The 15643-nt window shown below is 38.0% G+C and overlaps 1 protein-coding gene across 1 annotated transcript in view; it reads left to right on the top strand.

The window, feature by feature from the left end:
• TNXB (tenascin XB) overlaps positions 1-15643 on the top strand; it is a 78504-nt gene that overhangs the window by 27790 nt on the left and 35071 nt on the right. Inside the window, 4 exon segments of the mRNA XM_072431773.1 lie at positions 1485-1748; positions 4976-7357; positions 9964-10077; positions 10966-11241. Coding sequence (XP_072287874.1) covers positions 1485-1748; positions 4976-7357; positions 9964-10077; positions 10966-11241 — 3036 coding nt within the window.

Raw genomic sequence — 15643 nt, 5'->3', positions numbered from 1 at the left:
CCAGAGCAGAAGCTGAGACTGGAGCTGCAGTAAAAAGTATTTGAACATAAAATTAAGTTGCGTATAGGCACTAGGTTTATGACTAAGGTTTACGATCGTCTTAGACGAAAATTTACCATCTGAACAGCTGTCCCTCAATGTCATTCATGATCCACCATGTTGGATCACTAAATGGTTATCTAATTGTTGAGAAGATCTCAGCTAGGTGCCTCTCTTCGGCATAGAACAGCCTTTGTTCATTCTACTATTGCTGGGAAGGATCACTTCTGATTATTTCCAGTGACAATTAGGGTACTGGTCGTATGTATGGGGCTTTAGACTATGGAGGAAGGTCGTGTTCCATTGAGCTATGACTGAAGTGACTATCCCAAAGGGACAGCTATGACTATGCAGAGCATGTTGGGAAAAAGAGAGCCCATACTCTTCCCCTGCAGAACTCTAAGCCAGCCTCTGAAAGCAAAGAAGCTGTAACTCAGCAGGCGGACTGGTAGCGAGTTATATGTTCTACAATTGAAGCTTTATTAGTGGAAATATTAGATCCGTCCAACAAAACTTGGATTGAACTCCCAATTTTTGTGCTTTGGAAAAAAATACCAATGAGGCAAAGCAGAGTGAAAGAGGCTCTTGATTGTAAGGAAATGTAGATTTACAAGGTAATTTATTTTTTTAGGTTCCAAGTAAACATGCATTTCGTTAAACTGATTTGCACCTCTGTGCAGGATGACCACCACTGGCATTTTGAGAGCAAAATGTGCTTGGAAAAAAACAGAAAAATGGGATTATTGTGCACTCATGCTAGACTAGTTTAGTGGGAGTCTCACTTCTGCCTTGACCTGGCTGGAGTAAAAGAGAAGGTGTCCTACTGCCTTCATTTAGGTCAGTTAGCTTTTCCGGCTCTTTCATAGGAAAGTTGACCTCTGCCCAAAGAGCTCTTTTATTGAAGACATCATCATGTCATACCAGTGGTAGACAGTGGGTGTGTGGTAGCATTTTCTGGCTTGACCCCTGCTGTTACTAGATTTGGAAGTTTTTCCAAGTGGGTTGCTTTGGACAGAGGTCTCAAGACCTTGAGAGGATAAATTAAGAGACATTCGCAGCCCAGCTTTTGATGTCAGGATATGCTGGGACTGAATGAATTCCCATCACATGTGAGGTAGTTATATCGTCCCAGCCTAGCCAATCAAAACAGATGAATCGAGAACCCAGAAGAAGAGCAGAAAAAATGGTGGCACTTGCAATGGAACAGGGATGGTTGGGTGTATTTTTAATATTGCAATCAAGCAAGTAAAACTTGAAAATACCTGCCTGGTCGCAATTTTTCATAAGTTAGGAATTAGTTCTGCTTTAACGCTGTATAGATAATTGATTGTCTTGTTTTTCTGTGTGTCATTAAAAAAAAATGCCAAACACAAACTAGCAGCTTGGCATGTTCAGCTAATCTTTAGTAATACCCCAATGTTATTCTGTGTTCACTTTTTTTTAAGAAATTGAAGCTCCACGGGGACTCCGTGTGACCGACACCACCCAGTCCTCTTTATTTATAAGATGGGAGAAACCCCAAATTCTACCTGATCGATACATTGTGACCCTAACCCAACCAAATGGGAAGGAGAAGAAAATGAGAATTCCCGGAAAGATGGACAGAGCCAAGGTATCAGGACTGGAGGCTGATACAGAATACAGAATGACATTGAGGGCAGAGAAGGAACAGGAGCAAAGCCAGGATGCAGAGACCACCGGAGTCACAGGTGACAAAAGGGCAATGGTGAGGGAGGAGGTGAAAAGGAATAAGCGCTAAAACGAACAATCTGTGAACAGTCTATAATGACCATATTGGTCCAATCCATTAATATTTTATCCTTAATAGGTTCTGTTGGGCTAAATTACCTTTTGTCATTGGTATCCTGATACGTTTTTCTCACAAGAGGCAAAGCGTCCTATTGAGGACCTTTATTGCTCTCTATTCAGTAAGGTAGTACAATAAAATAATAATAATAATAATGGTTATTAATAATATAAATAATAATAATTCATTCAACAGGGAGGGTGAGACCTCCTTGTAGTGTTCATACTTATTATTTGAAACTTGACATGAGTTGAACAATAGTAACAATGGAACCAGCTAAAAACCCATCCAAAGATACTCCTATTTTCTTTGATCGAGGTAACATCTTTTTAATAGGGGAAATTAATTAATTAATTTTAGGAGAAGAAAGAAAGGGCTAGATTACCTGTTCTCTTTTTTGCTGTACATGGTTTTGATACAGTATATATATCTAGGCAAAATCAGATCTTTCTCCATAGTGGTGTGTAGAGTCTGAACTCCAAAAAAGGGGAACGTTAAACCAGTAAGGTTTGTAAGTAAGGTAATTTATGGTGATATCCCTGCTGGGGTCTTAGATGGAAAGCCTGGATGGGAAATCAAAGACTCAAAAGTGACTCATAAATCAATTTTTACAAATGTTGTGTTCCATGACGTGTTTTTGTGTTTTCAGTTAAAGCTGAACAGTGATCTTGATGGACATTTCGGAGCTGACTACTAGCTGACTTTATTTTAACATTAAATGCTTCTTTTTGCAGGATTTCCTCCCCAGGCACAGTGAAGAACATTTAATCTTATTTCTAAACTGCATTTCTTCTTATTCCTGATATGTAAATGTTTAAAGTTTTCAAAGATGTACACAGTTGTGGATGTCTCTATACCATTTTGGGCAGCCATTTTCCTGTTAGATGTCTGTAGGGACTCTAACTCCTCTGATGGCCACACTTTAGAGATAGAAAATATTTTTTTTCAACATTAATAATTACTCAGCAGTTATTTTGGGGTCATCACTAGAAGCCTATAGGTTAGCAGTTGTGTCACCTAGTCCTGCAGTCTAATATTCTTTCAGTCGTATCTTCACAGAATTTTGTGGCTGAATAATTAAAACAAGAGTTTTATTTAAAATAAATTAAAAAATATAACTAAAAAAGTACTTTTTATTAACATGCCCTTGAGAGCTGAGAAAGCATTGCCTGAAGCCCCAACTGATTCACTGGTCTATCAGTTATACCTGGTTTCCAATTTCCCCATATATTTGTTTACTGTATACCAAAAATATCATGGTTTGCCCAGTTTCAAACATTATTTATTATACTGACATATAAATACCAGACCACTTTTGGCATGGGAACTGGTGACTTGCCTGTTTCCAGGCACAATATGGCAGCTTCATTCTCATTCACTTTTATTGTCACTGTAGGTGACTGTAGGTTATTTCCACATCCCTTAGGAATGGATGGGCGCTATACAGATGTCAGGTTTTGTTTAATTTTTCAGCAGTTTTGACTGTAGGGACACTTTTGAATGAATGCTACTGCTATTCATCCAATTCAGGTTTTATATGAGATGAGGTCTAAATTACAGCCATGTCTTACACTATATCGTCAAAAGATTGTGTGCATCTGACCATCCTATATAAATTGTAAGTAAACCACAAAACTATAGGCTACACCCTTCCAAATTTTTCAGTTCAGGTTTTTCCAATGAAGGGTACTGGTAATGCTACAGGATACAAAGTCATTTTAGACAATTGTGTACATCCAGCCTTTAAGGAAGACCCAGCATGATTGTGCTTCTGTGCATAAAGCCAATTACATAAAGCTAGAGTTTATTGAGTTTGCTTCGAAGATCTCAAGTGCACAGAGCCCTGGCACTCTTACCTTCTGCGCCCTTTTGGGAATATTTTGAATGCCAATAACGAACAAGGTCTTCTGGTCCAATATCAATAACTGAACGCACAATGCTCTTTTGGCTAAATAGGCACACATTCCTACAGACATATCTCAATGTTTTGTGTAAGTCCCTTTGCAGAAGAGTGGAGCCTGGTATAGCTGCAATAAGTTGGATAAGTCCAGTGCAATGATAATGTTTATATTGGTGCGATGGTAAGGTGAAAAGGAACATTGGCCATATAGTGTATGTAGCTGTTAATATTATTTGGAATTTGTAACAAAGCCTAACATATAATATATTACAGCTTGCCAGTCTTTCTATTTTGGTTGTTTACCCCTTTGAGCAGTTCTATGCCATGGGTGCCCAACAGGTGGATCCCGATCTACCGGTAGAGGCAACGTAAGTAGATCGCAGAGCCCTGCCTTTCAAAATAAACTCTAGTGAGCAAAGGAGTTATTAAGTCCAAGTTTTTATTGTTGGTAGATCAATTTGACATTTTAAAAGTAGCTTGCAAGCCAAAAAGTGTGGGCAACCCCTGTTCTATGCTTTCTCATTTCACTCTGCTATGGAGGGCCATGGTTGCCACCCAAGCTGGAGCTTAGCCATCCCTTTCCCTCTACATCCATAATAATTTTGGGATGAAAGGATTAGTGGTTTACAAAAAAGAGATATCATTGCTCGTTCTTTTAGTTCAGCTCACAGCAAGTGACAGGTACACTGTGTTTTTGGCAAGATTACCCAGCATCTTTGTCTATTACTTCTCTGTAAAATGAAAACTAAAGTAGCACATCTAAGAAGTGGTTTGCTGCAATATATTCATTGTATTGATCTTGGGTTTTTCTGTGGGTTAAAATATTTACAATTACAATCATAAGTTACCAATTATTTATAGTATAATAATATGTAAACATTTAAATTTACAAATTTTAGATCCTCCATGTGAATCAGTTCAAAATTTGATAATTAATGCAAGGGGCAAGGTATGAATGTGACTTTTTTATAAAAATATTCAAAAATAATATACAAAGCATTCCAGGAAAGATGTTTTGTAAAAATAATGATGTATCTAATTTTTAGCATTCATTTTCACTCCAATTCTAGGACTGCTAATGAAAGTCTATTTTTTCTTAATGGCAGGACTGTTAATCTCATCATGAATTTACACGAGTTTACTTTTTTGAAATTTTAAGCAATATAGTTCATCTTAGATTTAATTATATTTAGGGTAACTGTCATCTTCTTAATTTGGTGCTTTATTAGCTGGAGAAGAAAGAAAGCGTATGAATGTTGAGGAAAAAGACAAGGATCGAGGATCAGTGGGAACTTCTCGTATTGTCGATACCTCTGAAACTACAATACAAAGAAAACATTTTTCCTCAGAACCGAAAAAAGACCTCTCACTAGGAGGGGATGATGATGATGGAACTCTTACAAAGGAAACTAAAGAGATCATTACAGAAGGACAAAAAGGAAGCAAAGTAATACATACAACAAAAAATATAACAACCATTATTACAACTATATACCAAACCCGTCACCTTAAGAATGGAAAGGTAGTTAACATCAGCCATGAAACTGGTGATTCAGATTATTCCTCTAACCTACCATCCCAGAGTGAAGAGGAATTTGTGACAACAAGTGTGCAGGTAGATGATGGTTCAGACAAAATAAATCCATTAGACAGTGAAAACAATTTACCAGGAAGGAAAGCAGAAAAATGGGTGATTACTAGGAACATTACTCATATCACAACAGTTTCTAAAGATCCTACCAAATTGAAAGAAGGGGAAACAGAAGAAGATGTACATCGAACCACAAGCACTCATTCTAAAGTCCGTTTTCCTGGTGGTGGACGGCTACCAGAAACTTCCAGTGTTGCCAAAAAGCTTCGAGAAATTGAATTGTTGAAGAAGGAAACTGCAAGCAAGTCCAATATTGATGGAAAACCAACACCATTTTATCCAGAGGGTCCATCTGGTCCATCACGTACTGAAGATAATCTTCCTAAATTTCCACCTTCTTCACATCTAGATCATCTAGATATTTTAAAAAGTGAAATGACACCAGAAAAACCAACAGAAAGCCACATTGAAACTGAGCAAAAAGGAACTGATGAAGGAACTACTTTGGTAGATGATCCCTCTGATCCTACAAAATCCAAAAAGCAGATTACAACTTTAATCAAGATAAACAGAATTGTTAACACCACCAGAAGAAAAGTAATAGTTGGAAATGAGGACAAAGTATACCACAATGAGACAGTAGTGACAGAAAGTCGAGCAACTGTCAGGAACCCTGGAGGAAAGGTTAAGAATCAAACCAAGCTATTGGGACCCCATATGAAGTCTGTAATTGAGAATTTGCCAGAAAAACTTTCTTCATATAATGGAACTTTTATTCAGCGTTTGGAGAGTTACTTAAGGGCTACTTCATACCCATTGAGAGGGAATCAAACAGTTGAATCTATAGCCAAGGCAATATTTCTTTATTTAATCAAGTGGAAGCCAGACAGTTTTACTGGAATGGTGTATGATCGCCTACCTCAAAAGACTCCAGGTGCCACAGGGTATTCCGAACCTATTGGGGCATCACATTTGCAAGGCAGTTTTGGAAATTCAGTAGTAGACAGCAAAGAACAGAATTTAGGTAGTTCTACAGATCCAACAAAAGAGGGAATAGTATCCCTGGGAAGGCCAGACTCTTCAGAAACAGTTTCGGTTATTCCAAATGTGAAAACACTAGGAAGAGTAGAAGCTGTTGGAGAGATAGATGTTCCTGACACATTACCAGTAGGAAATTATGGCTCTTCTTCTGAAGTTACAGATGGGAATGTGGATGTACCCGACAAAGCAAATTATGAAACAATGGATGTGATTGATTCAGACATTTCTAAACAGGTTCCTTCAAAGCTAGTATTGGATAAAAGTAAAGTTTCACAAAAAACACCTCCTAAAAAGCCTACCATACCACAGAAAAAAAATGAGAAGAAAGAAGATAAAAAAAGGCCAATCTCTGAAACAACGAAGGTAGACAAGAGCTTTAATAAAGATGAACTAGAAACACCCTCATCACGTCCAAAAATGCCAGAATATGAAGCAGGAACAATCACTTTAGGAAGGCCGACCAAAAAACCCAAAGAAAAACCTTCCATAAGCTCTGATCCACAAGGCAGTTTACTAAATGTTGACCACACAATAGATACCAGTTCAACAAAAAAAGGAAAAGATGAAAGGGAGCACTTAGGACCAATTGTAGATGAACACAATAATCAAGATAAATCCTTGGTAGTTAACCAGATTCCAGATGCTGGGGAAAGCCAAGGTAAAGCAGATCCGCTCCAAAGTCCCACTATAGCAAAAGTCCCAGGACCAGGAGCTCAAGGAAGACCTAGCGTTCACCAGAGAACTCCCACCAGCCTTGTTATATCATTAGAAGGTCTTGGATTTCTGTGGGACAGGGTAATAATTATTTATAGTTCTTGGCCACCAATAGATGGAGTCACTCCTCAGAAGATGGAGGTGGAAAGAGGTGTCAGGCAGGTGGAAATTAAGGATCTTAGCCCCGGAACCAGCTACAGATTTGACCTACACGGGCTTCTGAGGGGCCGATCTTCCAAGTCTTACTCGTTGGTGACAGACACAGGTACTACGTCAGCTAGGTTGCAATCAATGAGCAAAAAAGTGGGAAGTTAGGGATATTTTAGCTATTATTTTGGCTGTCCTATAAGTTATCTGCTTTTCACTTGGCCATGCACCCAGATTCCATTTTACTGGTACACGGTCATTCCTAAACAAAAAGTTTTGTTTATGGGTTTTGTGAAAGGTTTTGTCTGAATTATATCTCAATGTGCTTTTCTTTTCCTTCTTATAGGAGTGCTAAACATTGGGATCTGTCTTCTTAATTTATCTTTCAATTAAATTCAACACTTCGTCCATGGTTTTCATTATTTTTTAAATTCTACTTTATCTTTCCTTTACTCTGTCTGGTCAGTATTTTATATTTCATAAATTTTTCTCTTTGTCATCCTGTACCTAGACCTGTCTATGCAACATTGAAGGAAAGCTTTTTAGAACTCTTTTCCACCCTTCTTTTCCTATCTCTTACCAGGTCAAGGATATGGAGAAGCTTGGTTCTTAGCTAATCAGTCTTCTCCTAATCCAGGACGCAGGCCCAGAACTAGGTTCATTCAAGTCTTCCATATTGGTACATACAAAAACTTGAGAGCCATTCAGCAGCATAAAACTTTAATGACTACAAATCAATACATAGTCCATCCAGGCTTATAAGTTTTATGCAGAATCAAAGCTTGACGTTTGGCTTACAAAGATATGTTTTCACACTTCTATGTCTTTGTTTAAAAAACATCAATAATTGATTGATTTAAATAATTGATCATTGATTACAAGCAAATTATGTATTCCTAATTGAAGGCTACAAGTTTATTGGTTAACCTTTACCCAATATGAAAGAGAATTATGCTGTTAACTAGCAAAGTTTCAATATACAATTATACATTTCCAGCTGTCATTTACAGTATTTATGATAAATTGGAAAATGGAAACCAAAACCTAATTAGACATAATGAGCAATGCCAATGCTGTGCCTATGAATGTTGTAAAGACAGATCAACTTCAGCTCTGTTTATGTTCCACAAAACCCAATAGTTGTTTTACCCTTTCTTTTGCTTATTTATATTTGTTCAGTACTTCACCCCTCTGTCTTGATTTCCGTTATCCGTTTGACCACTTACAGATGAATAACAACACAGTTTTACCTCACAGGCCTATCTCTTCCTCTGCCGCTCGCTCTGTGCTCACCGTATGGCAAAATGACACCGCGACTGACCTGCTGATAACACCTTTACCCTTCAGGCAATGTGAACGCACAATTGTATATATATCATATTGAAAAAGAATGATGTGAATGTGCAAGAGATGTGCATAGGTGTGTGTAGATATATAGATATACATTTTTTTTGTGGGTTAGTTTAATGAAATGGAACATGCTTATGGCCAAAACACTGAAAGCAGAATCAGATTAGGACATATGAAGCCTCATCAACTGCCACCTTGACTTATTAGTATAAAGAAGTGTTTCTCAACCAGGGGTCCGTGGAGGCAACATGGCTGTTGGCCACTACTGTTTTAGCCTTTTGGGGGCCACGAGCATGGAAATTTCCCCTGGAGGCACTTGGCTTTTTTTTGCACAGTATAATGAGACAGGAAAGGTAGATATAGTTACATGGTTAACCAATATCATTTGATTTCAAACACAAATGGGCTCTTGAATCCTACATCTCCCCGACTGAGAACTTAGGGGGCATAGGCATAGATAATAAACTACTTTAAAATAATAAAACCTTCCTGGTCCCTGATTCACAATGAAATACTTCCTGAGAACACATTCATCCTGTATTTTGAAGCAACCTACCCAGTTTGCAATACAAAATTCTTTTAAATGTGCATTCCCCTATTTACTGCTCCTAGGAAAGTCTTCTTTATGTGCATTTGAAACCTCTTGGCCTCTTGCACCCTTGTCTTTTGGAGGGACCTTAAAATAAATAAAGGGGGGTTGAGCTTTTAAATATTCACCCAAAAACCAGTTACAAATTTTGAGTAAACTTTCCTTTTAAGCAAGAAGCAGATCAGTTTTGTTAGTATTCAAAACCGTCAAACCAATTACAATGAAAACCTAAAAGTAAATGTATTCATCTCATCTTTGATTTAATCTCTATTCTTTAACTTTTGCTTTTTAATAAAATTATACAATGTATATCTATACCCCACACACAGTTATCGGTGTATTGAACAGTGTAAAAGTGCTTGAATGTGTGTATGATATATATATTAATGACAGATCTGAATATGCTTTCCATGTCATCTGTCATTATTTGATGCAGTATAAGGTTAAATATCATTCTTAAACCATGTATGATATACATACACCTGGTATTGGTGTATGTATATAGAACATACAGCTGGTATATATTTTTGTGTATGTATGGGAGAAGGTTTTATGAATGTCCATGCACCCAGCAGTAACCCATACATACATAATCATATATGCTCACTGCTTTGTAGCATGTCATCGAGCACATGTTGCATGTAATGTTTCCATGATTCAGCATGTCATTGGTTATGAAGGGGAGGGAAGGGGGTGGTTGTCCAAAAAACACAACAAGAAAGAATATATATATTTTTTTTTGCAGAAGCCACAAATAATACAATTTGTTTTGCCTCCAACCGCAGCTCCATTACCCACTACGGTATCTCCAACTCAGCTGCCGATTGAAGAGACCACTCCTCCACCGATTGAAGAAACCACTCCGCCACCAACCACAACCACAACCGTGGCTTCTACAGGTAAAACCAATGGTTTTAGATTTAATATAGAATTCTGCTTTCTCTCTTGTTATCAATCACTGTATGAAATAAGGCAACCAGCACAGGGTTCAGGATGGAATAGGAGAAAGGTATAACCAAGTTTGTGTAATATATCATTATGGGTATCTCTACAGAGGGATCTGGATGACTTGCAGCCCTAAAAAGTAAATAGTGTAACATTGAATTAGTTAATTTGTAGTACTGACTGGTGTGCAGCTGTTTCAGGATTTTATTGGTTTTCATGTCCTCATTGTTTAGCTCTCCTTTTACATCCTGCTACCAGACCCAGAAGTGAGGGGAAATTTGTGTGGGACAATATAAAAACATTATTTTTCTAAATTAAGTAAGTTTCATTTAGGAAATTATGTTGGGTTAGGTTTATTGATGATAAAGTTAGAACCTCTTTATTATGAAATATAGCAGAAGAAGCGTATCAAAACAGAATTGGAGTCCAGATAAAATATATTGGTCTTAATATCTGGTAAAGGGGCAACATTTTTGGGGTATTTTTCACCGCCTTCAGCATGGCTGAAGCTTTTACTTTGGATGTCTTCCTGATATTCAACTGTATTCAAACCTTTTCAGTGAACATCACCTATTAGCTCTTTTTATTCTGTCTAATATAAAACATTTAAAGCTTATGGAGAAAAGGAAAGGAGGGAGTAATCTGTAGTCCTGTGCGAGGGTGACAAAACCGGCTCTTCATAGGTAGTTCATTAAATGACCATTGACACTGTAGGACAACTCCCAACAAACATCTCCTGAGGATTACATTAATATAATATTGTTATATAATATATTATTTTACCTTGTATTGCCCTGTTATATTTGTTTTACTCATTTTAAAAATGGACTTTTATTCTCTAGTGCCTCCAAGATTTCCACTAGGGGGTCTGCAAGTGAGAGACGTTACAACTGACACTGTCACCTTGGTGTGGAAGGCTAAGCCTAATGTTTTTGAATCGTTCCTGGTCCGGTATGAAGATGTAAGTGATGGCGCCACCCCAAAGGAGACATCTGTTCCCGGGCACCAGCGTGAGGTGACACTTTCGGATCTGACTGGGAACACCAGATATGCAGTATCAGTGTATGGCATCAGGGGAGGGAAGCTATCACGGCCACTGAAAGAAGAGGTGACCACAGGTATGTCAGAATGGAGATATTACAAGTGTTGGAATAATACAATTGAGCTGATTTACTAATTGGCACCATTCTTTCTGTACTTACCAATGAAAATCCAAATCTAGTCAAAACATTTTTTGGTGTTTTGGAAAGAGTGGTGAAAATATTATTCGGATATGCAGCCTTTGTCTTGGTCGGGCAGATCTCATCACTTCTTGTGAGGTCACCAGGGCCGTGCCTCTGCCTGAGCAATCTCTAAATGGCAGTCCCCTATAATTCTCCACTTCCCCAAAATGTTGGTTATACAAAAAGGTAAGGAAATTCCATTAAAGTGTATATAAAGCCCAGACATGTTTTGATCCCTACCCTACTACATATACCTTAACGCTACATATTGATAAAGAAATGATATTTCAATGGACAAAAAGCTTGACATATAGAATTGTGGTATTGAACTTTATTATACCATACCTGCAGACAGATTGGTGTCATGAAAAAATTAGATTGGTTTACATTTCCTGCAACAATTTTAGACAAAGCAGACTTACCAGATTATCAGACAGATCGGCTCTATAAAAAAAGGTGAAATCAATATTCCCCATATGAATAATAAAATATTGGTCCTGAAATGCGTGACATGACCATGGGTTGTAAAACCAGAACAAAACAAATAATGTGTTTTATATACAGCAAGCATCAGTAGCTTCATATAATTCCTTGCTCAGCACCATTTAGGGTCAGGAGGGTCAAGAGGTTGGACCTGTTAATGTTTTTTGTAGCTTTTCTCAACCTTTAAACATTTTCGAACTCTTAAAATAACTGTCAGGTCTCAGGGAACCCCTTGCTGTAATTACTATATCTACATCTCACAATATATTAGTGTGGTGATAAGTAAGAAGAATATCTTTTTCATTGCTGGCCATTAGACAGAATGTCATACTTACAAATGGCCTAAAAGATCATTTCTGACATGAGAGGCACAACTTGCTTATGGCTCGAAGAAACCCTAGCATCATCTGGAGGAACCCTGGAACTCTATTTAGTGCTAGGACTAGTATTAAGTTTATCAGCAATGACCACTGCTCATCTTATTCATGGCAGCAGTTCCTAAATCACAAGACTAACTTAATAGAAGTACAAAAAGACTTTTTACTTGTTGGAAGCACTGATCCTAATTCTCTGTATGATACTTTTACCCAGAGGTTCCAGATCCTGCAGTTGAAGTTGAATGTGATATTCCAGTCAGTTTTCTATCTATGAGCCATAGAACCTCTAAAGAGTAAACCTAGAAATTTGCAGAACAACTCAGAATTGTTTATAAACCCAGCAGAAAAAGACATCTGTCCTTATTTCTAGTAGAAACCATCAGTGTTATTGTATTTCTTGAATTAGCACTAGAAGAATTACAGCTGGAATGTAATTGGTTGCTGGAGGCAATGCAGGCACCTCTGTCTTCCTGCACAACATTCGGCACTTTCATTGTCCAATTAAAAAGTTTCTGTATATTGTTCAGCTCATCTGATTCATACAAATGAGGACTAGTCCAAAAAACAGCATCTATTTTTAGAGAGACAACATCTGCAGTTTTTCGAAACTCAACCGCTGGAAGTTCTTTCCCACGAAAGCTGTATTCGTCATTCCCTGATATAGGCAGAGAACCAGGAATGGAGATAAAGGTATCACTATAAGATATAATGATGGCTTTATCGTGGTGCTTTCTATGTTTTGTAAATTACTGATGTCACTTTGATGGTATTCTACATAGGGCGGGAAGTTCCTTTGGTAGTATAATAATGATCATCTAAGTACTCATTTACACATTTACATTTGCTTGTATTTATATAGCACCAACATCTTACGCAGAGTTTTACAAATTCCATAGTCATATGACTAGCTGTACCCCAAAGGAGCTCACAATCTACCATAGTCATATGTCATTATCACATTCTAAGGTCAGCTTGAGGAGAAGCCAATTAACCTAACTATATGTTTTTGGAATGTGGGAGGAAACCCACACAAACACGGGGAGAGCATAAGTTCACCACGCCATGGTGGATTGATGAATGACATCTGGGGACCTCTGTACACATGTCTAATGTTCACTCAAGATGAGTATGACTGTTCATGTCAAGCAAACATCATCTGACTTGTGTACATGTGTACAAGTAAGTGAGAGATTATATGATCTTAAAACTGAACAGTTGTCAAATTGTATGAACCCCCCCCCCCCAGAATATTAAAGTGTGGTTGATGTGCATAGATTTTGTAAATATGAAATTGGATGACTGCCATCCCTTATTTATGGGCAACTTTAGCAATATTGGCCCAACACTGATAAAAAACACAATGTTTTAGTTGTACTGTGTTTCTTAAACTACTCCCCTCTTAAAGAATTATCTACTAACAGCTTGAAGATGGGTTAATGACGCACTGCTGGTGGTATGTCATAATCTCCATGCACTGTTGGTGTTCTAGTGATGGTCTACTGCTGAAATATTAAAGAGTATTAAAGAGCAAATACAGCTGCTATGTACATTCATTCAGCAAGGCAACAAATTCTACAGCTGTGCTCTAGCCAGTTCACCTTCATTTGTGTTTTCTGTAATCCCCTGCAGCCAAAAAGTGGCTTATAGAGTCTCATGGAATTTGGTTTCCTAAATGCCAATCACCTTTAGAACTTCAGTGGCAAGTTTGATAAAGTGAGTAGAAAAGCTCTATATTACTGACTGCAATGGGTAGGTTTGGGAACAGCTCTTCTGGGGTTCATAGGTCACCAGAATATTGACCAGTGGAGAAGGGTGGTCTGTAAAGCTACAGCTATGTCTGGTTGAAAACTATACCCCCAGCACCAAGCCTTGTTCCCTGTATAGATCTCAAGGTTTGGGTTTCCATTGTGGCTTAAGTGTACTTTGTGGTATTGGGCACGCCTTGATAATGGTCCAATGTTCCATTCTTGACATAGTGGTGGTCTTCTGGTCACCAAAAAACTATTCATTTTTGCAGTACACTACAGATTTCAATAACATTTGTTTATATATTACTTCACTAGACAATAGAATGAGGTTTAGTTCAGCTAAGGTAAATTCATAAAACTTATTCTCACTTTGATCTTGGCAGTGTGAGTCTCTGCCACGTGGTTTATTACTTGGCTGATACAAGGGTGGGTGAGGGATGATACATATCACCATTGCAGTGTTATCCATTAACTGTCCAGAGAAAAGAGGGGGAATGTGGAATGATAATCCCTTAACCCATTCTACACCATCCCAATTTAACTTCTGTTACAAATAACGAGGATACAGCTATATGTTACAGTTGGTGATCTACAGAAACCATTGGGAACGATCAAGAGCTTTGCTTCAGTTTCAGAAACATATAGCACAACACAGAACAACATGGCTTTGACATTCCATGGCAGCATAATGCATTGCAATTGAAGCAAAGTGACGCAGAGCAGAGATGAAGCTTCCTTGGAGATGGCCCAGCTGCTTCACATATAAAACTTTCAGACGTTTCAAACAGCACTTTAAACCTGGGTGTGCCAGTAGAATGGTGGGGATCAGGCCAAAAAGTTGTATACATGGATGTGGGTAGATGACAAGAATATGTATGTTGGGTTACAAACCAAACACCATTTATTTTGTTGTATTCTATTCCCTTTTTACTAATATTCTAGATACAGCACAACTGCCCATTCATGAACTCATTGTAACTGGGAGTGGATACATATTCCTGAGTGTAGTCATCTTATTAAGCGTGCAGCGTTGTATCAGATATTTTCCAAGATTTTTGACAGATTGCACTCCGCCACTCCACATCTCATGCTTCGGTGAAACCCCAGGCACTGAGAGATGAAACAGATCCAACTAATAATTTTTAGTTGGCACAGAGGATTTTAAAAAAAAGCAACTCTTTAATGTTTCTTCAGACAAGCAATAGCAAGCATGAGAAGCAGAAAGAGAAGCAGTTTATGTATAGCAGCAATGTTTCTGGTCTCTTATGACCCTTTCACTCTGCCCACAGCTTATCCTGCAATCTTGCTGGTATTGTCCTGGATGTCTTGCTGATAATTACATCTTTATTGCTGCAAGTATTTGGAGCAAGTATGTAGATCAGTTCTGACTCTAAATTTCTAACCCTCATCAGAAAGAATTGAAGTTGGACAACTAGCAATTTTTGGTGATAGTCATACATCTTTTAGGACAGTTTGTGTCCAATAAGGTAGCACTAGTACACACAATGTACTTACCAACTAAAAAGATGGTGTTAGGAGAGGCTTATCGGGACGGCGATCCCATGTTGGGCCGGCGATCCCGTATTATGTGCCATCTAGGGATGAGGGAGAATGCCTCTGGGATGAGGAAAATTTCCTCAAAATTCCAATGGGCCCACAAAATTTCCCAAAACCATCGGCAATCCTCTG

This window comes from Pyxicephalus adspersus, chromosome Z (assembly GCF_032062135.1).
Source record: "Pyxicephalus adspersus chromosome Z, UCB_Pads_2.0, whole genome shotgun sequence".
NCBI lineage: Eukaryota > Metazoa > Chordata > Amphibia > Anura > Pyxicephalidae > Pyxicephalus > Pyxicephalus adspersus.
Note: the sequence above shows the minus strand (reverse complement) of the source record. Positions and strands in the feature narration are given on the sequence as shown.